Source organism: Colossoma macropomum, unplaced genomic scaffold (assembly GCF_904425465.1).
Source record: "Colossoma macropomum unplaced genomic scaffold, Colossoma_macropomum, whole genome shotgun sequence".
NCBI classification, from domain to species: Eukaryota; Metazoa; Chordata; class Actinopteri; order Characiformes; family Serrasalmidae; genus Colossoma; species Colossoma macropomum.
The window spans coordinates 15,860,257-15,884,597 of NW_023494809.1; the positions used below are offsets into that span (position 1 = coordinate 15,860,257).

At 38.3% G+C, this 24,341-nt stretch overlaps 2 protein-coding genes across 6 annotated transcripts in view; both read right to left on the minus strand.

Annotated features, from left to right (window-relative positions):
- Nucleotides 1–1,100: 1,100 nt before the first annotated feature.
- Nucleotides 1,101–18,126, minus strand: pabpn1 (poly(A) binding protein, nuclear 1). 4 transcript variants are annotated; one of them, XM_036558164.1, is made up of 7 exons: nt 17,633–18,126; nt 13,743–13,851; nt 10,537–10,604; nt 9,793–9,899; nt 6,971–7,058; nt 6,345–6,496; nt 1,101–1,524 (listed from the first exon to the last, which is right to left on the minus strand). In XM_036558164.1, exons 1-7 carry the CDS (start codon nt 17,765–17,767, stop codon nt 1,326–1,328), a joined length of 858 nt encoding a protein of 285 aa, XP_036414057.1. In that variant the 5' UTR covers nt 17,768–18,126; the 3' UTR covers nt 1,101–1,325. The 4 variants fall into 4 exon arrangements, with proteins under 4 accessions (XP_036414057.1, XP_036414059.1, XP_036414058.1 ...); XM_036558166.1 differs by lacking the exon at nt 17,633–18,126 and adding an exon at nt 17,216–17,368; XM_036558165.1 differs by lacking the exon at nt 1,101–1,524 and adding an exon at nt 2,357–2,814 and having other exon boundaries at nt 17,633–18,124.
- A 1,791-nt stretch (nt 18,127–19,917) lies between these two features.
- The window catches only part of zfhx2 (zinc finger homeobox 2), a 29,921-nt gene continuing 25,497 nt past the window's right edge, over nt 19,918–24,341 (minus strand). For both annotated transcript variants that reach the window (XM_036558103.1, XM_036558104.1), the window contains exon 5: nt 19,918–22,904. In XM_036558103.1, coding sequence (XP_036413996.1) covers nt 22,530–22,904 — 375 coding nt within the window. In that variant the 3' untranslated portion in view covers nt 19,918–22,529. The remainder of the gene's footprint in view (nt 22,905–24,341) is intronic.

The following is a 24,341-nucleotide window of genomic DNA, read 5'->3' on the forward strand; positions in this document are numbered from 1 at the left end:
ACACACTTCAAGATCTTGTAGAAAGCTTCCCAGAAGAGTGGAACCTGCAAAGGGGGACCAACTCCATAGTAATGCCTACAGATTTAGAATGGAATGTCATAAAAACTCCTGTAGGTATAACGTATCTGTCCCAATACTTCAGTCCATATAATGTATTTTCAATAGGGTTGATGTTAGGACTTTGGGGTAACTGTCCTGCTGAAACACCCAATTGTGTCCAGATTTCATCCATCTAGCTTAGTTTGAGGTTATGCTAGAGTTCTGTGGTAGTCTTCCTTCTTTCTTCAATTCACAGCACCAGAGCATGATGCTACCACCACCATACTCTACAGCTGTTAGTGGTCTTGAGATTTAATGCATCACCTTTACTCCTCCAAACATACCTCCGGTCATTGTGGCCAAACAACTCAGGTTTTGTCTCATCTGACCATTAAACTTTTCTCCAGAAGGCATTTTCTTTGTCCATGCAGCCAGCTGCAAGTCAAGCTTCAGGGTATCAATTTTGGAGCAGGGGCTTATCTTGGGACGACAGCCTCAGTTCACTGTAATGTAAAACTTGCTTGACTACAGACCGTGACACTAGTAAGCCAGCAGAATGTTTCTATATTATAACTGACCAACATTCCAAAATTAACAGTTGAATTGTCAAATCATTTTGATCATTTATCATAATCAATGTACGTGTTCAAAAACTAGAAAACGTAATCAATTTCACCAAGGTGAAAAAATAAAACGTACGCAACACTTAATTTTTACAATGTCTTTTATTTTTTTTTTTTCTAATTACAGACTCATGGGTTAAAAATAAAAATAAAAAAGCAAAACTTTTTTTCCCCCTCCAAACCCACTCCCCCTCTCAAAAAAAGAAAACAAAACAAAAAGGAAAAAAAGCCCAAAGGGGAAAAAAAATAAAAAATAAAAAAGGGGAAAAAAAAATATCCCTCTCCATACAACCCTCCCCCCCCACACCTCCCCCGTTCCATCCCAACAAAAGCTCTGCACCCTTCCTTCTTTAAATAGCCGATTCCTGTGGCCCACATGTCAGTCCTCAAATCGTGCCGAAGCTGCACGGCGCGCTGAGAATTCGGGGCCCCTAAACATTTGTGTTTGTTTTGTTTTTTTTTGTACCCCCCTTAATAACCCCTCTCTGCTCCTGCCTCACTTCCCTTGCAATTTTAAACCAGCTGCTGCTGCTATCGTGGCTTTTAGCTGTCGCTATTTTAAATATGTGGTGGAGGTGTGTAGTGTGTGTGTGTATGTGTTTGTGTGGGCCTGATGCATGTCAGCCAGTGGGGTGAAGGGGGTTGGGGAGGAGAGTAAAAGCTTCAGCGCTTGTTACTACTGTAGTAAATGCCGCCTGCAGTGGGCCGGTGGTCTCCCTGCCCCCCTCCCCCGCCCCCCCACACAGACAGGATGGGGTGAGTGTGTATAGCGGGAGCAGAGAGAGATAGAGACGCTGCCGAGACAGTAGGGGGTGCTGCGGCCACGGGGGGAGGGGTGGTCAGCCTCCACTGGTCCTGAAACCTGAAACGACAAGAAGTGGTCTAGTATACAGAGAGAGAGACAGAGAGAGAGAGAGAGAGAGAGAGAGAGAGAGAGAGAGAGAGAAAAGAGAGAGAGAGAGCGCTAGAGAGAGGGGGAGAGAGAGAAAGAGAGCGAGAGAAAAAGGATGATAGGGAAAGAAAATCAGAAGACAATGGGGGGGAAAAAAAAAAAATAAGGAAAGGAAAAAAGAAACCGGTCATGCCTGAGGATGCTGTTGTAGAAAGGAGGGATGAGGGTGAAAAAAGAAAAACTCATTAAACTCTGAACTAAGCCACTGTCACAGTGGTGCAAAACACAGGGCTATAAATTAGGGATGCACCGATATGGGAATTGCAGGCCGATGCCCATGTTCTTCCATGTACTTATCTGCCAATGCTGATAAATAAACGCTTATAAAATCTAGACTACCTAGATTAGCATTACAGAAAAAAACATTAATTTCTGTCAGAAATGCAGTAAAATGAATAAAATGCCGACTTTTAGTGCAATAAATACATCAAATATCGGTTTAAAATATCAGTCAGATCTATACATCCATCCGATGCCGATACCGATATGATTCCGATATCAGCGTGCATCCCTACAATTAAAAAAAAAAAAACAATAAGGAAAAAAAGAAGAAATGGGATGAGTGCAAAAAATGTGAGGATGGGAGTGAGCATTAACTTTTCGAAAGCGCGCAGAAAGAAAAAGCAATATGAACCTCCAATACCACTTGGGGAAAAAAAACAAAAAACAAAAAACAACATACTTGCTATTGGATCTTTCACATATTCACGGTACAATTAGAAAAAATGAAAACAAATATTCCTAGCTTTTTGCAAACATTGAGTGGGCTGTGTTTTTTTTTTTCTTTTGGTATGAGGAACTCACAGCCAGACAAAGGAGACACATCTGCAGCCTGAGATAACATCATCTCAAATTTTGAACAAAACAAATGCCACCAAATTCCAAAACTCCCCCAAGGACCGTTTCTGTACCTTACCAGGGTGACTGCAACACCTCCGCACACGCACGCACACACAATCGCACACTGAGGCCAGTCAGTCTGTCTGTCCACGAGATGCTCTTTTCTCTTTTTTCTCTCTCTCTTTTCCATTTTTTGTCTTTTTTCTTCTTTTTTTCTTCTTTTATTGAAGGGGGAGGGGGAGTATTTTCTTTTTTGTATGGGGACAGGGAGGGTGACAGTAAAAGGGGGAAATGAGTGGGGGGGTGGTGGGTGTGGGGTATTAGTAAGGGGAATACCACGATGTTGATCGCCCTCGGCCCCTGGAAAAGAGAGAGAAAAAGAGGGTGAGTTTTTTTTGTTTTCTTTTTCCTGGTTGAAGATGGACACCAAATTTATTTATTTTGTTTTTTTCAGATTATAGTGTATGTGCATGTACCTACGGGGCTCAGGTAGACAGATAATACAAATAAAAATGGCATACATGTTTCAGGTATACAGAATTTGCTATTTGTTATTATAATGTATACCATCTCAATTTTAAGAATTTGCATTGTAAATCTGGTAATTTAGCTTTAAGAGAAGCTTGAGGGAGCTTCAAGTGCATTAATATAATATTCCAGTGTTAAAAAAAGATAAAGTGTTGCGGTGAAGGCATCCTCTCTCCCTCTTTATCTCTCTCTGTAAGGGCACCTCCTGTTGTCACTGTAGGGGAGAGATTTTGGGGACAAGTTGCCCCTTCAAAACACAGATACTCAACCAAACATACGCTCACATTCACTCCAGTAATAAGCAGTCTCCACAGGACTTGGCCACAGAGCGCACGCAAATGCAAGGACATCCATTCAAGCAGCCAGAATTCCACAAACACAGCTGAACAGTCACACATCCCCCCACCACCCCCTACCCCGACCCCCCTCAAAAAAACCCACACTATTCCCACCCCCTCCAAGCATGTGCTGATAAGGGCACAGCTTAGACTACACACTAAAGTGTTTAGATACTGAAGTCAATATCAGGCTGCAGGAATGAACCCTCCATTCTGGAAGTGAAGGCTAGCTCAGAGTAGGATTGGGTGATGTCTGTTTTTCCAAACGGGATTAACATCTGCTATCTAACGGGAAGACACAACCAGTCCGCATTCGACACACGGTCATAAACTTCTAACAGTGCAAATCTTAAACATTCTATAACAATACAATTAAAAACCTGCAGCATTATGAAAACATGATGGTATCTACCTATTAAAAAAAAAACTAAAAAACCCATACATACTAGCTGGAATGTTGCAACTAGACATACCAGTGTCGGTTTCCTAGACAAGGATCAAGCCTAGTCCTAGACTATGCAGCATTCTGAACCAATTTTTGTTTATTGAAAGGAAAACCATGCAGGATCACTGACTTCACATTGATAATACTGCCAAATTCACCCAAGCCTAGTTATGAGACTACCTACACGATGTATGCATCTGCAATGCAGTAGCTATACCAGATTTGCCGAAGAGGTGGAAAAGGGAAATAAATATGAAGTTGATTAGAGCTAGACATCTTCATTCATGAGCTGCCATTCTGCTAGAAGCCTTTTCATGTCCAAAATTAATAAAACATCCTTATTTAAAACCAAAATTGACAGACAGCCTTGACCCATCACCACCTGTACAGACCGTTAATTTAACTGGAGAAAGACACCACAAATAACATGTCTATGTCCTGAGCTTTTATCACCATCCTTAAGCCGTTTACTTTTTAAAGAACAAAACTCCTAAGTTCCACAAGAAGAACTTTAAACCTTAAAACTCCAGGGCTACTCGGCAAATCAACATTAACAAATAACCGTCTTTTTTGTAATTTAAGCATGCTAATCAAATGCAGATGTTTGGATGAGTGAGTGTTCTGCAGGCATTCATGCAGGATGGAAAATGCTTTGCCTTTTGTAAGTAACTGAAGAGTAACTGTATGCCCATATTCTGTCATTGCAAGCCCATAGCCTAATTTCAAACAATTTGTCCAAGTAACCTGTCCATGCTCCACCCACAAACGCGCTGTTTTGTAGCTACTGTTGAGAGGTTGGAAGCTTTACAGAACGCTGGTAAATATCCCATTTAACCTAACGGGAAACTGTAGAACAGACTCAGTTTATATCACAACACCTACATTTAGAGTGAGTTATTCATTCAACCTAATGAGAAACTGTAGAACACCATGAACAACATGACTCAGTTTATATAAAAAAAACATTAAAATGTGTAAAAAGTCACATTGTTAGAGGTCAGAACAGTTGTATTTTTTTTTTTGACCTAAAATTGAGGTAACATGTTAAAAACAGTTTCCAACCTAGTTCGGATTTGCTCAGTCCAGTTCAGTGGCGTAGCGTCTGAACTGGAATTTCAATGTTAAATAGTGACTTCAAAACAGTCTAATTTGAGTTGTACACTAATTTTCTAATTAGGTTAAACAGATATTTGCTAACACTATCACTTCTGTTCACAGCTGTTCAACCTTCAACAGCTGCTCAGAACAAATGCATTTATGGGCAAAGCTTGGACAGGTTTGTTGCAAATTCAACTATAAAACTAAAGCACTTATGGTCTTAACCAAGCTTATCATGACTGTTTGGCATTCTAATGCTCTGCAAGCCTTGTGGCTTCTAACCTTTAAAACAAACCTATTGCCTCAATTGATTACAACCTAGGTAGTACTGAATCAAAAAAGTAGCTCTCTTTAGGGTGGGTCAGATGACTTAACATCACTAGCCTATACAGTTTTGTGCTTAAGTCTTAGGCACCCAAACATGTAGATTAAAACCATTAATCTTGGCAGTAAGTGTGTTTACCTTGTCAACGTATGTAATTAGATGCAAATCTAACTAAATACTGTAAAAAGTAACAAGAATTACTTATTGTAAAGAAAAGTAAATGATATTTTGTGAACTAGTTGAAGATTAAAGTGTGGTTCCTGATTTCGCCTGGCTGTTTAAAGACATCAGCAGCAGACCTGATTTAACTTAAGTACTGATTATCCAAAGCAGATACTGAATGATATCCACAATTAATACAGGGCTGCTCCAAGTAGAAAGTTGGAAATGGTTGAATGAAAACACCGACATACATCACTACTTATTGTATTTAATGTTATTTGTGTTTATTCTAATATTTGTGTCTTTCTAAGCAAAAAAAAATGTTTAATAGCTTCAAGTCTAATTTTCTCAGGTGCCAAAAACTTTTGCACAGTACTGTAAAAATACAATAAATCTTCTGTTATCACTTTCTGTATTATCCCCTTTAGTAAAACTACATTTTTACTCTATGTATTACTGCAATCTCCAAAATTAGTACAGAAGCTTTTTTGTGGTACATATTAAGCTGTAAGTTAAATTTGTACTTAACACCTACCGTATATTTGTACACCTACCATATATTTTATTTTACAGTTACAGACTGTAGCCCATTTATTAGTGCACACTCTGTTCTGTCCATCAACAGAAAGGGCTATAGCCTAACTGTACACCAGAAAGGTGGAGCTGCAAGGAAGGGGTTTCTAATAAAGTAGCCAAAGTTTACATCTGGCAAATAATGGGTTCAACTGTACCCATGTCTATTGTATGCCATGGTTGGTCTCAAGAAATAAGAGCACGAATTCTAGACCTTAAACAGAAGCCCCATGATTTTTTTTACTTAAATATTCAAGCCTTCCACTTGCAAATATTTGGACAGACCCCTGGATGTACACTAGACATGCCAGAACCAAACATCTGCTGGCTTTTGACTAATCTAACCTCTTTACATCCCTGCTAGATTAATGTTTGTGTTGTGTGCATCTGTCATGAGTGTGCGGGCTGCTGTAGCGCTCACCTGAAGGCCCGTCCTCTGCCTCTAGGGGGCGTGTAGCCGCTGTAGTATCGAGCCCGGGATGAGAAGTTCCCTCCACGTGAGCGGAAACGGGCCCGGGGGAACCCGCGGTCTGTGGTGCTGATTCCGGGCCGATTTGTTCTCTTAGCCCCGACCTGGGACAAAAGAACATACAAAATTCAGGCTTTATGATACTGCTGCTCTTTATAGCTACGCAACACACTGTTTATATGTGACAGTGTGTCAGTGTCAGAAACCACACAGGCAAGACTCCTCAGAGCTTAGCCTCGTAGCTCCTGCACTAAAACTACAGAAGCAAACTTCACACATCAAACATAGCTTGGCTGATCGACTACATTTGATGTAAGGTGGGGAGGGGGGCCTAGATAAATTAGATACTGAACTACTGCTTTAAGAGGCGGCATTCACCTTATGATTCAAACGTTAATGAGTGAAAATTGCTTGGGAGCAATGCTGCAATTGTATGCTGACTTTTCTCATATAGCATGGATCATGGACAGTAAAAGCAATAATGTATCAAAAAGTCTTTATTGGTTTTGAGAGTGCCTCACATTTTCAAGTTAATTTCTGTTTTTCAAAGAAAACGCCTCCTTTGTTCACATATTTACCTTTATCTGCCTCCCTCGGAATAAGGACTCGTCCAGCGCCATGGCTGTCCGAACAGACTCCTTGTCTGCAAACTCAATATATGCAAACCTGTGGAGAGAAGAAAGTCGTTTAAGCATTACAAAACTCAGATGTAAAAAGCAGTCAGAATGTATTGTTTTTAATAGAAGTTCTTGATCTGTAGGTTAGAAGAACACAGGTTTGCTGAGGGGTTTTCTCCAGGGTGTTGTAAATCAAAACAGCATCACGATTTTTCTCCCTCAGATTTCCCATTATTTTGCCACTATTGTTTTGCAAAGTTGGTATGTTTCTCTACAACGAACCATTTCACATCAAACTGCTCTGAATGACTGTTCTTAATGACCGCATTATGCTGAATTCTGAAAAACTGGTGTCTTTTAAGCCAACACTCATATCAAATCACAACATACTTTTAATTAGTTCTCATGCTAATATTATAAACCTCAAAATATGTGGAAATGTGTAATTACATGAAATGTGCAGAGGAACATTTTGTAACATTGGTTGTGCTTCGGACCCCTTTTCTAGTCTGAATTTATTTTTTATTCTAGCCCTTTTTGCATAAACTCGATTCTAATCTCCACAGAAAAGCAGCGCCAACAGAATGAGAGATGAGTTGGAGTAGCGTTTTTGATCCAGAACTAATCATCCAACATCAACTTTCTTGTGGCTGAATGCAATCATGTCCTCAGAGCAACGTTCCACTTGTTGTAAAAACAGCCTTCCCAGAAGAATAGTGGCTGTTACTGCAGGAAAGCGGGACTCCCTATTAATACCCTTGATTTCAGAAGAAATGCAGCTGTCTACAAACTTCTGAACAAAAAAATCGATTCAGCTGTACACTGGTTAGGCAGAGATGCCTCCATGTTCTCTACTGCTAATTACAGGGAGCCTGAAGCACCTTTTCCGAAGTCTGAAGATCAAACAGATGGATTATTAATCATTAATAACAAAGCTATAAAGAATCTACCTCACAGCATCTAATGCATCATGTATGATGTTAAGGAACGAAGGATTAAGCGGAGAGTTGACTGCTATCGTTTCAGGTCTCGATGGTTTTAAACCAAAGAAAAATAGCTGATTTAGCCAATACAGATGAACTGCAATGAAAGGCATTTCCGTAGAACAAGAACGCCTAGTGGTCTCCTATGGTAACCATTAGGAGGCAAAAACCATCAGATTTTAATCTTAATAGTCTTTATTAAGCAGGGGTTACCGTGGTGCTGCCAGCTTGCATAATATAACTTTGGCAAGGCTGAGTATTGTTAACTATCGAGCAACCATGTGCTTATTTTCCACAAGTTTTAAGGTCATACTAAAATGTTAATGTAACAGTAAACTTAGGACATCATAATCTGTAATGAAAGCGCTCGTTCTTGACCTTATTAATCTTTCCCTCTTTTTTGCACTGTTGCACAATGGCATTTTAGGGCCACTGTTAATAAAAATAAATCTAGTGGACTTCAAGAATAAAGTTGTAATATTTCACGAAAAAAGGCCTAATATTTCAAGAAAAAAGTTGTATTATTTAATGAATATAATATTTTGATATCAATTTTATGAAATCATAATATTTTGAGAAGAGAGTCATATTTCGATACTAATATCATAGAACTAGGACATTAATCTGTGGCTACATCTCCATGCCATTCAAAGAGGGCATAAAGTTTCACAGACACTGTGAATGATGATCAAAATGATCGATCCACAAAGAGACAGGAGTGTGTGGAACAGCGTGCTCAGTGTCTTCCGCTGTGTCTTCACCAGTACAGCAACCGAGACCCCAATTCGTTATGTCAGCCCCCCTACAGTTAGCACTTAATCCTCAAAATATCGCGAGCTTTATTCTCAAAGTGTACTATTTTTATTTTTATTAACAGAGGCCATAAAACGCTGTCATAGTTCTGTTTATTCAGCAACGTTACTGTGGCTTTTACTCCAAAGCCCACCTGCCCCTGATGTCACATGAAGGGCGTTCCTGCATCACAGAAATGCCTTCATATGGTGCTGCAATTAGACCTTCCTCGATTTAGCTAGAAATACCCAGCTTCCCTGCCTGATCAGGGCTGTGTGGACGTTTCAGAGACTGTGGTGTAGTCATGGTAATGTATACAAGCCTGTGACGAGCGGTAGGTTTTCTTTTGCTCTTTTAAACTTTTATTTCCCAGCAGAAAGCAAACTTTGAATCTGTATAAAATATAAAAGAGATCTGCCAGCCTGAAAGTCAAAGCCTACAGTGTTTGTAACACACCACTGTCACTTTGTTAGAAAATTTCTGCTTCATGCTTTTGCACAGTGCACGTCCTTCTTGAGATTAATACAATGATAAAATTTTACTCAAATATACTTACAAAACGGATAGTAAACCTTCAACTTTAAACTATTCAAGCTATTTTATTTGTAGGGGGGATTTTGAAACTGCATCACTGATACGTCCCTTGCTTTCTCCCAAGTAAGCCTTATTTACAGACTTTTGTTTAAAAGTCATAGAAACCTCGAAGTGGAGAGGGAGCAGGGCTTGTCTATCAAATCTATCTAGAACAGAATTCGAACTCTAGAATTAAAAACATTAATTAAAACCAAAAAAAAACAAAAAAAACACATCTGATCCTGACATCAGAATCAAAAATTGTATCGAAGCTTAAATTTCATGTATATTGACATACCTAGTGGAAGTTTCCCCATAGCAAAGCGTGTTCATCATCTACCGTATATTGGCTTTTTCTGGCCTTACAGTGAGAACTATGACAAAGAAAGAATGGAATGAAGAGAAATAGCAGAGGGAGTGTAATTTGTAGATTACCCTTTGGGGTGTCCTGTGAACTTGTCACACAAGATGGTGACTCTATTAACAGAGCCACAGCCATGGAAGTGAGCCTCCAGCTCTTCTGCCGTTGCACCATAATCCACCTAAAGAAGAGAGAGACGATTACTCAAACAGTTTTTAAAATAAAGGAGGCTAGATTATGTGTACGTTCTTTAAATAAAAGATAACTACTATATAATGTAACAATGTTTACACGCTGTTGATATCCGAGTACATTCAAAATTTTATTTCTAAATGGAAGGGTATGTCACGCAGACAACTTCAGTAACGAAAGGGTGCAATCCCGTCCATTAATGCCACTTCTGTGGTAATTTATAATCAGTCAGCCTTTTGAATGCATTATGTAGCTGGACAAAAGACACACCAACATCGGATTATTGAATTCCTCTAAATTTGGAAAATTTGGCATCACAACAATAAATATTTCATAAAATGCCTGAACGTTACACTGTATTAGCATCGTTCACTTTTGTTTATGCTTCTGAAGCTCACCTAAAACTTTAAAAATTAGCATGGTAACAAAATAATTGCTCTTATTAGCTGCATTTGAAAGTAATTTGCGGGGAGTGCATCACCTACTGAGGCACTGACAATTACAATACCTTACATTTCTAATTTGAGTAGTAATGCACTGGGTATTCAGAATTTAAACAACTGCTCTACATTCAATAACATTCAATTTTTTAATTAAAAAAGTAGGAAGTGAATAGTGGTCCCTACATTCCCAACATAGATTGATCTTCCGTCTGCCTCCATCTTCTCTTCAATGGACATGATGACAGGACCAGCTGGAGGAGGGGAGACACTTCACTTTAGGACACAATCAATGATGAGGCATACTTTTAAAAGGAAAACTACAACTAAATTTAGCATGATAAATGCTCAGAATTTGCTCTAGTTGGTCTAAAGTTGGACGAACATCAACAGTACTCATTTCAATTGTTTTGGTAATTTTCATACTTTTATTCACAATTAGATTTTTTACTGTTGTGTTAAAAATCAGACTAAAAGTCTACAGTTAATGGGGAATTTCAACAATCCCTTAAACTTTTTTTGTAACTAAATTAGTTAACACGTAAACTGATAAAACTCCTTTACATAATAATATTTATAGCCACATGCTGGTGGCAGCTCAAAGTGTTTTACAGACAGGTGATAAAGCTTAACAGTAATTCAAGAAATTATGAGTACCAATTTAAAATCATATGAGAAATTGACAAAGATCAAATTAAAGAGAGATAAATACCAAGAGACCTAGAGTTTTAATTAGACGCCAAGTTCAAGAGATACGTTTTTAAATCTTTCTTAAAAGTGTGTACTGAGCCTGACTGTCTAAAACACATGGAATTGAGTTCCACAATTTAGAAGCCATAATAACCAAAAGAGGTCTCTTCACGTTATCTGTATTTTACGGAATGTATCTGCAGAAGGCCAGTATGTGCAGATCTAAGATCACATGCTATAACGGACACTGTGATGTAAGCAGGTGCTAGGTCACTTAGATCCTTAAATACTAGAAGCAGAACTTAAAACCTAGCCTGAAAGATACAGACAGGCAGTGAGGTTCTTTCAAAATGACAGAGTGACATGATCTCTCTTTTTATTTTTATTAGGATGCGTGCTGCCACATTTTGTACGAGTTGTAAGGGATGTATTGTTTTCTTAGGAAGCAGAGCTCAGAATCTAAGATCACATCCAGGTTTTGTATTTCAAGTTTGGTGCATGAAGCTAAAGAATGAAGCTCCTTAAAGCAGCTTTCTCTGAGTTTAGCACCAAAGGTCGGTATTTCAGTTTTTTTTTGTGATTTAGTTGTGCAATTTTGCAACATCCACTGAGAACTGTGAGACACACAGCTGGTAAGCCTGTCTACAGAGTCTCTGTTATAAGAAGGAATGAAAGTGTATAATTGTGTCGTCAGCATAGCTATAAACATGTTTGTGTTTCCTAATGACATCACCTAGAAATAACATGTACAAAGAGAAAAAGAAAAGGCCCTGAAACTGAACCTTGTGGGACTCCTTAAGAAATGTTTTGATTAATGATTTCGTCAAACCATTTTGTGCATCAGTGTTGGGCCTGAGGTCACTGCCAACACGAACCAACGCTGTCTCAGTACTATGGTTAGAACAAAAACCTGACTGAAACTTTCCATTTAACTTGTTTGATATTAGATACGCATTTGATTGTTTGAAAACAACTTTACCTTTACCTAAAAAAAAAGGAAGGTGTGAAACTGGTCCAAAATTGTTTACTTTGAAAGGATCCATGCTTTTAGCAGAGGCTTCACCAAGGTGGTTTTTAAAGCATCTGGAAAAGCACTTGTTGACAGTATAATTTACAGTAGTTAAAACATCACTTTGAACATAATCAAAATAACCATCTTAAGGAGAGAAGTAAGAACAGGGTCAAGATTACACGTGGATGCGCTCAATTCCTTTATAACGGGTAAACTCCTGATAATTGACAGAGAAAGATGTCATTAATGATGTAGGTGGCTTTTCAGGAAGGTTATAGGAGCTTGTTTCAGTCAGCTGAGCTATGCTCTGTCTGATCAAATCTATTTTACTTTAAAAATGAGCTGCAACCTCTTTGCAAATTTCAGAAGATAAATCACCATGAGACACACTAGCAGAAAAGTTGGGGTTAATTAGTCGGTCCATGGTGGAAAAAAGGATTTTAGTATTATCTTTGTGCTTATTAACTACAGAGGTATAACTGTTTGGATATTTTCATAGCATTACTGTAAGCGGAGATCTGCTTTTTGAGAATATCATAATATACCTGCAGCTTAGTTTTACGATTTATGACAATTCCTCTGGCGTATTTTCGCATGCACCCATGGGTTTTTATGAGTATGCAAGCTTTTCTTCCCTTTGACTGGAGCGAGTGTGTCAAGTTTCCCTTAATCTAGCATTTAGATCAGAGACCAGATCATTACAGGAGGGAGTCAGTGCTGTATTTGATGAACTATTATAAATGTTTTTTTTTAAAACTTCAACTGTTTCTGAGTGAATGTAATGCTTTTTAAAGTAACTTTCAGGCACTTTCTTCCTTACTTCTTCTAAACTGAATTGAAAGAAAATACAGAAATGATCTGATTTGAAAACATCAGTGACCAGGGACACGTTTGTGTTTAAACCTTTAGTGATTACCAGATCCAGGATGTGACCGAGCTTGTGGGGAAGGCTGCCCCTGTGCTGTTTCAAATCAAATGTCACTAGAAATCTGATGAATTGGAAAATATTACTGTCTGATGGATTATAAATATGTAAGTTAAATTCCCCAGAGAGAAGAAATTTAATAATAGCTTGCTGATATTAACTCCACAATTTTTGCCAAAAAGTACTATATTGCATTGGAGGTATATAAATTAGTTAGTAACATAGAAGCATCACTAAAAAAGGTTGATCTCAACATACTCCAAAGACATAAATTCACCAATAGTGGTATTTTTGCAGTCAGTCACTATTATAAATGCATGCTACTCCTCCTCCTCCGCCCTGTCTTACCGTATGCATAAATCTGTAGTTTTCAGGAGCAGCTTCAAGTAGAGTTGCTCTGCTGTTTTGACTGAGCCATGTTCAGACAAACATAAAATCAAGCTTATGCTATTTAATAAGATCTCGAATCAGTGTTTTCTTATTTAGTGACCTTACACTGACCAAAGCGAGGTTTAATTTTCTGCTCATTACACTAAGTTTTATCACGTTATCCTAAGCTCACCATTCACAAGCAGTCCCTTAACAGAAAGTAGGTTACATCCTTTTTCAGTCAAAAATCTTGACTGACCCCACTGATTCTGCCCGCTGTAGCGCAGACCTATTTGTCAGCAGTGGCTGATGCGCAGTGTGTTCTTTTCCCCCACACACCCCCTCCCCCACATGCACGCTCGTTTTCACTCCCCAAAACCCTGCTCTCCCTCTTACCAGGCGGAGGACTGAGGTTCATCTGTTTCTCCACCTCGTTCTGAAGCTCCTTCAGTTTCTCCGCTTCCTCCTCCATCTCTCTCACACGGGCTTTAATGGCCTCCAGCTCCTGTAGATTTACAATACAGAAATGTTTGTTAAATGATACAAAAGCATAGTGTCAATGTTGGAACAAAACCTTAAATTTTTACAACGGCACATAAAATGTATTTCACTTCCATGTACGAAATAATTACGGATGTTGCACCATTACTATTGGTCTGTTCATTATAAAGTGTTCATGCAATGTAAAGAACAGCTGGCACTTTTCAAATGATGCAAAATGAATGCAAGTATCAGAACCAAACTTTCCATCTGCATTTCCATTGTTACAAATGGTGAATAGACCAATAAATATAGTCCAAAATTAACTGGAATAGTCGCCAAGGATGCATGACAATCTTATCGTGAGGACTCAACAAACAAACAAATAAATAATAAAAAAACACAAGGTATCAGAAATGGACATATTTAGATTTGACTGATGTTTGAAACTGTTAAATATTGATTTAAATACTGAACTCCAAAATAGCAGGTTTACTTGACTGTGGATAACTTAAAACATCTGAATTTTATTCATTTTACTTCATTTTCAACTCTTTAGGGACATTTAGCCCCAATTTCTACACCGACAGATATTTACACAAAAAATATCGGATGTTGGCATTAGCTCAAAACTCATATCTGTGCATCCCTAAATGTTAAAACACCTTACAATAAAAGTCAGGTAGAATTTTCCGTCCCCTGTTACTATTTTGGAGATCTTGTTCCAACAGTGATGAGATATACACTAGAATATCATCTCTGATTTATTACACTATTTATAACAATATAAAAATGTATGTATATGTATGTATAGTTACAAGGTATTGATATGACTGTGACAATGTCCACAGACCTTTCAATGTTTTTCACCCCACTGACAGAACTACAGTGTACTACGCCAATTCCACGTCACGTCATTACCCTTAATGACAGAGGGGTGAGGGCCAAAACATTTTACCATTAACAGCCAAATCAGCATCAGTTCAGCACCTCAAAGCTATAACTTTCATGCCTAAACAAGAATATGATGAATATAACTAATCTCAGGCCAGACATGTCACAGTAAAGATTCACTTATATGCAACGTTAAATACAGATACTGATGCGGAGGAACAGCAGTACCGCTGGAAACCGTGGGGACAGTGTACCAATAGTTCAAGGAAGACGTCAGTTTCTCTCATTGGTGATGTAAATGAACAAACCCTCTGTTCACGTCACGAAGTACTTAATAGCCTCACAGACCACTGCCGTCTCCAACGCTGCCTTTTCCACAGCAGGTACATTATTACGAACTCCTCCACCAATAACGTGTTCGTTGTTGTCAGAAACTTTTGACTCTGGACTGTCCTCTAGCAGATGTATTGCATAACATCCAAGCCGATGTAAAGGATGCCAGGAGGTATATGAGCAGTGACAGTTACATCGTTTGAAACGGACGTCATTTATTTTTGTGCACCAACACAGTACAAATGAGCCTTAAATGATCACCCATACAGACAGCTTTAATATAAGAAAACATGCTTCAAACAGTTAATATGGCATTATATCAATACTGATGGAAACTAAAAACCCTTCTTCCCAATAATGATTGCTAACGACTATATTTATCTTCGTTTCTGCAGCACCAACTAAGTTTCTTGATATCAGAAATCAGTTAACTAAAACATTTTTAATACAATTAAAATAATGAAATCTGACATCAAAAACAGTTCATTCTAACATGTCACACTTCAACATTTACAAGCAAAAAATATTTTGGCATTCATGATTACGGTTCTAGCAAGATGTCAGCACTAGTAAGAAGCCATTGTTTTCCCCAAGTTCACTAGAAATGAGAACAAATTACTAGTATGAATGAACATGAAAAAAACCCAAAAATAATAAAATTAAAACCATCATAAAATTCAAAATCTAACACTTCAAATCTAACGTTCAAATTGCTTTCTTTCTTAGATGTGACCAGAGCTTTACATTTACCTGTATTTTTTTAACCTGTAACAATTACATTTTCACTAGTTGAATATTAACATGAAAATTGAATTAGCATGCTACAATGTAATTCATTACTAGAAACTGCTCCTGCAATTAAAATGAACTCAGAACAGTCAAAATTCATATGATTAAGAAAACATACTAGAATTTGATGTTTTACATGACAGTGACATTCTTACTATTACTTATGTTTTACTTTAAGTTTAATTTCTGATATCAAAAATTCAGGATTGAAAGCTAAAACTGCTTCCACAAAAAAAACAAAAAAAACATTTTTTGCATGTTAAAATAATTCCTACTATTTAAATTTGAGTTTTGCTGTTAGAATTTGATACAAAATCACATGTTTCTACTAGCACTATACATGAAACATTTCTCTTGTTCTGACTGCATTTTCCGACACCAAAATGCGGATTTTCCGATCATAACGCTTTCCATACAGCACGCTCATGGCCGTTAAAGCCTGATCCAGGGCGTGATGCCTTTTTCTACACAGAGCTGGAGTCTGCTCTTGTGGCAATGCTGCATTGCAGGGCAGCAGGATCCGACCATGCTCCATCCTAGGACAGCACAGCAGCATCCAAGCGCTTCTGCCAGCGTGCATCACCATCAAACCCACCCCAGTCCTTATTTATTCCCTATTCTCATCACACATAAATGCGTTCACCATCTACAGAGACACACAATCATGTCAGCAAGCTGTTAAGAACAGCACGTGTTACCAGCATCATGTCAACGCCTTGCATGTAAGGCTATGCATTGGGAGGCACACCTGCACTGCTTTAGAGCACCACACCTCTTTTTATGCACATCTATCAAATCCTAAAATCTCACTTTCCATCTCTCACATCCCAAAAACCTCAGTTTACATCTACCACATCCCCAAAAACCAACCCCTGTTCAAAAAAATGAAAAAAACTGACTCATTATACAAGACATGCCACCCAAGATGCAAATATACAACAAAGAGATGGTTTGTGTTCTTTTAAAACAGAGCCTGATCATTTTATAAAGTCGTTTACAACCAACTACATTACATCCTCAGACACAAATGAGTAACAAAAACGAACAAAAATGTGACAACAGCGAACTTGCCGGCAATAAATCAGCAGAATCCGTGCTAACGTTAGCTAGCACCCATTAGCTAGCATGACCTAAAAATCCTAATCTGTGTCTTTACAAAAATACAGAATAAATAACAATACATATTTACATGGGACATTTTCATCAAAACTAACACGCATATCTTGCATTTCTTGTATTTTAACCAGCAAAAAAACAAGTCGTCAGCGTTTTATCGTTCCAACCCGACCGACGACGCGAAGCTAAAAGCTAAAAAGGCTACAAGCTAAAGCTAACGCGTTTAAACTCGTAAGATAAAGAGGCGTCGTGTTTACCGTGCGCCGGTTAAATTTTTATTTTTATTTCGCCTTTAATCTGCAGACAGGCTCCCACAGCAGCGGTAATGGCGGCCCGTGTCCTCCCCTCGCCCCCCCACCGTCTCTCTCGCATCTCCGTTTGGTATTTTTTTCTGCTCGGTGTTTTTTTTCCCCCCTCTCTCACTCTCTCTCTCACTCTCCTCCTTCAGCAGCGGCAGAAACTACAACGTTTTGCGCCAAAATGGCGGCCGAACAGCTGCCCGCCAAAACGCGGGCTGAGAGCCGGAATGGCGACACCACAAACCACACTTTTTCTCTTAACAAAACGTAATCCACTTCGACAGTAAAACACCCCACGGGTTGTAAAAGACGCTCAGCTGGCGATGTGTGTGGCTGTAACCGCGATAACCCCCGTCCTCCCTGTCCTCCACTCACCGGGTCCTCGATAGCGGCCTCTCCCTCCTCCAAGCCCGGCTCTTCGTCGCCCACGCCCGGGTCTTCCAGCTCCGGATGCCCGGGGTCTGAGTCCAACAGCGACTCCTCCGCCAGCCCGTTCCCAAACTCAGCCATGCCGCCCGGTTCCCGCTGCTCCACTCCTCGCCTCGTGGTTGTGCGGTAAGGGCCCGACTCACCCCTGAGGGGGGGCAGATAGTGGGGCAGGAGGGGCAAAAAAAGATCCACACACTCACACAGCGGAGGGGGTTAAAGAGGAATAAAAGGCCTGTCCTTTCGTTTTTTAAAAAAAACAAACAACAAAAAAACTCAAGACCTTTTTTTCTGTAACCCACTCTAACGCGCAACAGCAACAGCTGGATCGGCTTTAATCCCCCCGTAATAAAATAAAATCAATTTCTCTTATTTTACATGAACATGTTCTGAAACCCGCATGTGTTTTATTCGCTGCGCCGCGTCTTCCAGAACACTAATGCGAGTCGTGGGCGGGGACTACACGCACTGCAGCCACCAACTCGTCCGCACATTGGTCCATTCTGTGGGTGGGACACGCCCTCTTCGCATATCCAGAGCTCTCATTGGCCGCCTATCGCTCCTCAGGCAGAATCGGTTTTACAATGTGATTTGGGATTGGATGACGGCGTGTCAGTCAAGGATCACACTGTTGAGGAAGAGGAACATTCAGCACGGCGCTGCGTGGCACAACGTTTAAGAATTGAATGAAATATACACCACAGACTCGCTCAGTTAGAATTTGCTCAGTTTAAAACTACTAGGTTATTTGTAGCGAAATACTTTGCAGTTCTGTATTTTTGTATTTCCAAAACACACATGTGTGTGTATTTTATTTAAGTACATATTTTTATTGCAGTGTTTTGTTATTTATTTTGATGCATTTACATTTATGTTTTGTCTTACAGTACATTATGTTTTTTTGTAAATTTCCTGTTCCTGTTTTTAGGTACTTATTGAGCTTACACATATATATGTATATATATATATATATGTATATATATATATATATGTGTATATATATATATATATATGTGTATATATATATGTATATATATATATATATATATATATATATATATACATACACACACAGACACACACACGTACGTTCCGATTAAAAGAATATATATATTTTTGTATCATTAACGCAATTAATTCCATCGGCCACAATGGTGTCCGAAACTTTGAGTTTGTAAACCTCTAAGAAATATATCAGTGTGTTTTCTACTGAATGGTAAACTATAAATGAAATTATAGGTTGTCTTGATTTCATGACATTTTTTTTACTATAACTACCATACCTGGTGATACAATATTTAAAGAGTTTATTATTGATGAAGAGTGCCATAGATATTCACTTTTTCTGCAGCTTTTGAACTGCACTCCATAGCGTCTGTATTTTTGTTTCCCTAACAGCAGCACTGTCTATGCCACATTTGTATCATGCAGAAGATATAAACTTGTTAATGATCACTATAGTGACCAGAGCGATAAAGCAGTGGCGTATATTAGCTGCTGAGAATCGTCACTATTGCATTGTTTCATATGACTTGACTTTGGACATGCTGGAGCAAGATGACCTGATGGACTACAGCAGGGCTGCCCAAAATTGGCCCGTGAGGACGTTTGATTTGATCCAGCAGAACATTATTCTAACCCCAACCCTCCACACAATGAAAGAACAAAATATATTTTATCTCATATATACTAAATTCTTATTTTCCTTTTAAAATTGTATCTTTTAAGTTTTTAGTGTTAAAATGTAGTGCAAGTATATAAAATAAATTTTTAAAGAACTATTTCAAACCCAGCGTTATTTCTATATTATTTTGTCTTTTTGGCTCTCAGCCCACCACTTTGGCCCCTAAGACAAAAGGGCAACCCTGAGCTAGAGACTAAATGTGGCATTTCCGCCATTATCTCAATGTTCTTTACTGTTTACTAATTATATGCCATTTTAAATAATATTTTTGAGTCTGATTAATGCATGTTTTGACTCAAAACATATTTGCATTAACTTTTCCAAAACAATTGTTAAAAATGCATTCAGTTTGTCATGAGGAAAAAAAATGGGGATCAAATGGGTCAACAGCAGCATATAACGTCTCTGAAAGTGAGTGTGAATAGCAGAAACCATGTATTAGCTGTGTGTTAATATTGCCAATATATCATGATCAGTTGCCAAATGAAATTCAGAATAAACACCCCCCCAAACAACGATTGTAATTTTTAACCAACAACCTTAACATCACTAAATGAAGTTCAGTTTATTTTTCTGTATAAGAAAAAAGGAGATCCAACACAAAATAAGGGTACAAGTAAGGAAAAAACAAGCTTAAACAATAAACTAGTATTTCATAACAACACTGTCACCATCATTGCTGTTTACCAAAACCATCTCAGTGAATGTAGAGATGTTATTAAAAACCGTTATTAATCAATAATAATCAAAAACAGTGATGATAGTAATGAAAACAATAGCAAGTAGTAGTTAACAAGTGATAAGTGTTAATGAAAACAAAACAAACAAAAATCAGACAAAAAAGCAGGTTTCTATGTTTACTTATCCACTTTGAAGAGTGCAACACTGTGTAATCCCATCGTGCACTGCATCCAGAGCTACAGCTCCACACTGAGTGTTATTACCCAACAATCACAGAGGCGCATTAAAAAAAAACAAAAACAAAACAAAAAAACAACTAGCCTCTACAGTGCTCCACCTTGTGTTGATCGAAATGCACCTGCTTTCAGCTCAGTGTGTAAAATGTCCTGGAAGTGGCATCAAAGTGTCAGTGTGGGAAAAAAATCCTTTACAACTTTGCATTACAAACAAATCTCTCCCACTCCTCTAACTTCAAAATGCTTTTTGGTTTGTTTTTTGTTTTTTTTTTTTAAATGACAGAAAGCAAGAGGAAGAATAACTTTGGAATACCATTTTCTTAATATAGTTCCTTTAAAAAAGTTACTTTTTAGTTTTGCATTTTGTTAAACTATTAATAGTAACATCATTAATAATAATAATTATTATTATTATAACATACAACTTAAAACCAAAAATGACAGTTCTCTTTAGTATTTCATGTCCTTCGGATCGCACTGCTGTTGATTCCTCATGTGTGAATCGTCAGTGACCAGAACCACCAAAAGAAAAGGAAAAAAAGGGTACCTCAAAACAGCTGTCACCTCTGAGGGCTGGAGAGGCTTTAGGATAAAACATGACTATATGACCACTAACCAGTACAAGTAATTGATTTGCACTCACATAAAATGCTTCAACAAGGAAAAAGGTCTACAAATGACTGTTCTCTCCCATTTTCATTCACAAAATGTAGGGATGCACTGATATGGTAATTGTGGGCCCATGTCGATATCATATTTTTTTCAGGTTGATATCGATGCTGATAAATATGCATTTATAAAATGTAGAAATCGGTACTAAATCCACTGGGATTAGGATTACGGAGAATGTAAATTATTTGTAGAGGGTTACAAATGCAATACAATGAATAAAATGCAGATATTTGAGCACTGGATTACAATTTAGCATCTTCCAAAGGGCAATAATAACATCAAATATTGGTTTGAAATATTGGTCAAATCTAAACATCTGTCCAACGCTAATTTAACAGTTATCTGCAGATACTGATACAATTTCGATATCATTGTGCATCCCTATATAAAAAAGGGGTTGTCTTATACTGTAAATAAGCAGTAATTGTTTATGCTTGACAGGCTAAGGTTATGACAGAACAAAAAAGTGATCTGAGTGGAGATTATCATATTTGTTGACGTTTCACAAATCCGTATCAAAATCATTTAAAATTGCGCTAAAAGTATAGAGTTGACTTTGGCTTTTTGCACAGCGGCTAGGTCTGATCCATTTCTGTCCGTTTTCAACAATGTGCAGCACAGGTCTTTAAAACAGCAAAAGCTGTTAACACTTCAATATAGTCTTGACTCGGACATACAGTAAGACATCACTATAAAACAAACGTTTATTCAGAGCAATGTGAAAACCTTTAAAATGCTTCAGACCTTAAAAGGAACAAAGTGCTGTATGATGGCTGTTTGACATCTTTAGCTTTTGCCAGTGGTGCTCAAATAATGTAGGATTGTCATGATGGATCCATTCAAATAAATGGAAGAGGCCACTGTGTCTTCCTTGTTGTATGGATTCGAATCCCATTCAAATTCCCTTGGTTCCTGAAAACCATATGAACCCATCCCTGAACTAGCCATTAGCTATTTTGTACAGTTCAGATTTTTTTAATGATCTGACTCGCGTAAAAACTCCCAACGACACTTTAAAACTTATGACCATCTGAATGTGGTAATAGATCGCTAAACTGAAACTCTGATAAAATACAAAATGACTGGAAACGGACTGAAGGCCCCCATCTCAAACAAAAGCTGTACCGTCATCGATCCAAATCACTTTTGATGAGTTTAAGGGTGAATTTCTCCCAAATCAGACCAGAGTTTGATTGAATAAGCATGAGAGGATAATCATAATAACAATAAACAAGCACAACAGAAATCAGATGTTTTAAAACTCAGACAGAGCCGTGAAAGACATAAAAGGACCATTACCACACAAGCATTTGCAATTTGTCCAGTATTACCATTTCATTGGATTATTTTTTTTTTTTTAGTGAACTGATGTGGTGGCAATAAGTCATTGAAAGAAGTTCTTGTTTAGAACCAAAAGAATATCGTCCCCTGCTGTCATCCAGGCAGCATTAAGTTCTCCGGGCCCACTCAGACTCCAAAAGAACATTAGCTTGAAAAGACAAGCACCCTTTCTCTGTTAAAAGCTTAAAATGCAAAGTGGGTCCACTAAGTGCACCAGCTCCAAGTCCGTTTCTTAGCTGGTGCTGCTAGCTGGTGATGTGGAAGAAGACTGGCTAGCGACACCAGTGGATCCCGTGGAGGAACCGTTGTTGACTAGTGTTGCTGGCTGACCAAAGTTAGTGGTTCTCAGTGTGGCCAGATGCCGAGGAGAGAAGACGTGGTCGCGCACCGCTGCCCTCGACTCAAACTCTACGTCGCACACTTCACATTTTCCTCGTAGTGTCTCGCGGCCCGCCGGCTGGCCCACAGTGGGGGGCGGAGAAGGTTCCAGAACTGTCAGTTGTACTGGTTTGGGCAGGATTGGACGGTTGGCTCTGAGCGCGTTGTACTGAAGATAGCTGCCCGAGCTTATGTCCACCTTCTTGGAAGGGTCAGTGGAATTAGGAGACTGTACAATGGGAAAAAATGGTTGTTAATTTCAACATCTTCAACAGCAGAATGCATACAGTTGTGCCAATCGACTAGGGATGTTGTGAAGTTTCAACATCCCTAGTCAAATGGCATGTTTAGATGATTTTCTAAGTGAAAACAAGTTAATAGCTTTTACAGAGAACAAACAAATGTGACATTTTTCTGAAAATTTTAGTGCACAATTTCTATTTATTTGCTTGTTTAACATATTGAAATGAAAAAAAAAAAAACAATGTGCCATAACTGTACACAGAGTTCTAGAGTTGTTCACAGTGGTGGTGATAGGACCCAAATGTCCATCTCTAAAAGCTCCCTCACAGAAATGGTATGAATACACTGCCTGATATCTGAGACACTCATTTATGATAGTTTTGAGAAGGTTTTGGTTTTAAAAAGATTTTTTTAAAATCCATTCATGGTGAAGGGGTAAATGCACGGCACTGAGTAGGGATGCATCAATACCATTTTTTCAGACTGAGTATGAGTACACATTCACTGAATACGAGTACGTATAGAAAGACTTTGGTTGCAAATGTTGGCTTATGTCATACGGTATCAGCTGGTTTCAGTGAATTTTTATGAGTATGAGTACAAGTAAATGAGCATGGTATCAAGGCCTGATACCCAATAACCGGTATTTTTACATTTTCCGGTTTTATTACTATTTTACCATCAACATTACACATTTCACTAGGGGTTTTGCATAGTAAATAAAATCGTTATATTTGTGGTCTAGACATCATGATCCTTTGTTCCTATCACCACTGCAAAGAAATCACAGTGAGCAAGTTTCTCTGCAATTAACGATTCCACATCAAACCACTCTAAATGACAAGTACACAAATCAATAATTAAATATACCAAATGTACATTAAAGAATCTTAACCAAGAATACTACAACTCAGCTGACTTGCTGATTTAACAGAAACAGCTCTAGTTTCAATTAATCCTTAAATGAATGGATGGGTAAAAATTTAAATTTTCACTACTACCCTAGATGTAGGTAGACAACAGATGCTGTGCGAAATTTGACTGCCCCTTAGAAAATCATGCATTAAATAAGCCGTATGCCTGCATGATGTGCATGCACATGAAGAAAGAGCTGGGAAATTTTCGCACATCATCGTCTATAAACAGCTACAAAGAGATGTTTTGTTCATTTTTGTAGCTTAGTGAGTCATACTGTGTTTTAAACCATATCGACAAGTCTGCACCACTTTGATGCATAATACAGACTAGAATATGGTTAGAGTGGGCTGCTAGAGATGTATTCACAGAAAAGATCAGGGTAACTACTGACCATTGACTACTGACTGTTAGCAGCGTTAGCCACATAACTCCTGTGCTAAACTAAAGAAGTTTGGACACCAAACGTATCTTGGTGGATCCACTACTCATTCCTTTTAAACTGGCT

Excerpts from the sequence above, each read along its gene's own strand:
- pabpn1 (XM_036558164.1), bottom strand. The coding sequence starts at position 17,767 with ATGGCTGAGTTTGGGAACGGGCTGGCGGAGGAGTCGCTGTTGGACTCA. Across the intron at positions 10,605-13,742 it reads GAACCTCAGTCCTCCGCCTG|CTGGTCCTGTCATCATGTCC; the intron begins GTAAGAGGGAGA and ends CCCCTCCTCCAG. Across the intron at positions 1,525-6,344 it reads GGCAGAGGACGGGCCTTCAG|GTTTCAGGACCAGTGGAGGC; the intron begins GTGAGCGCTACA and ends TTGTCGTTTCAG.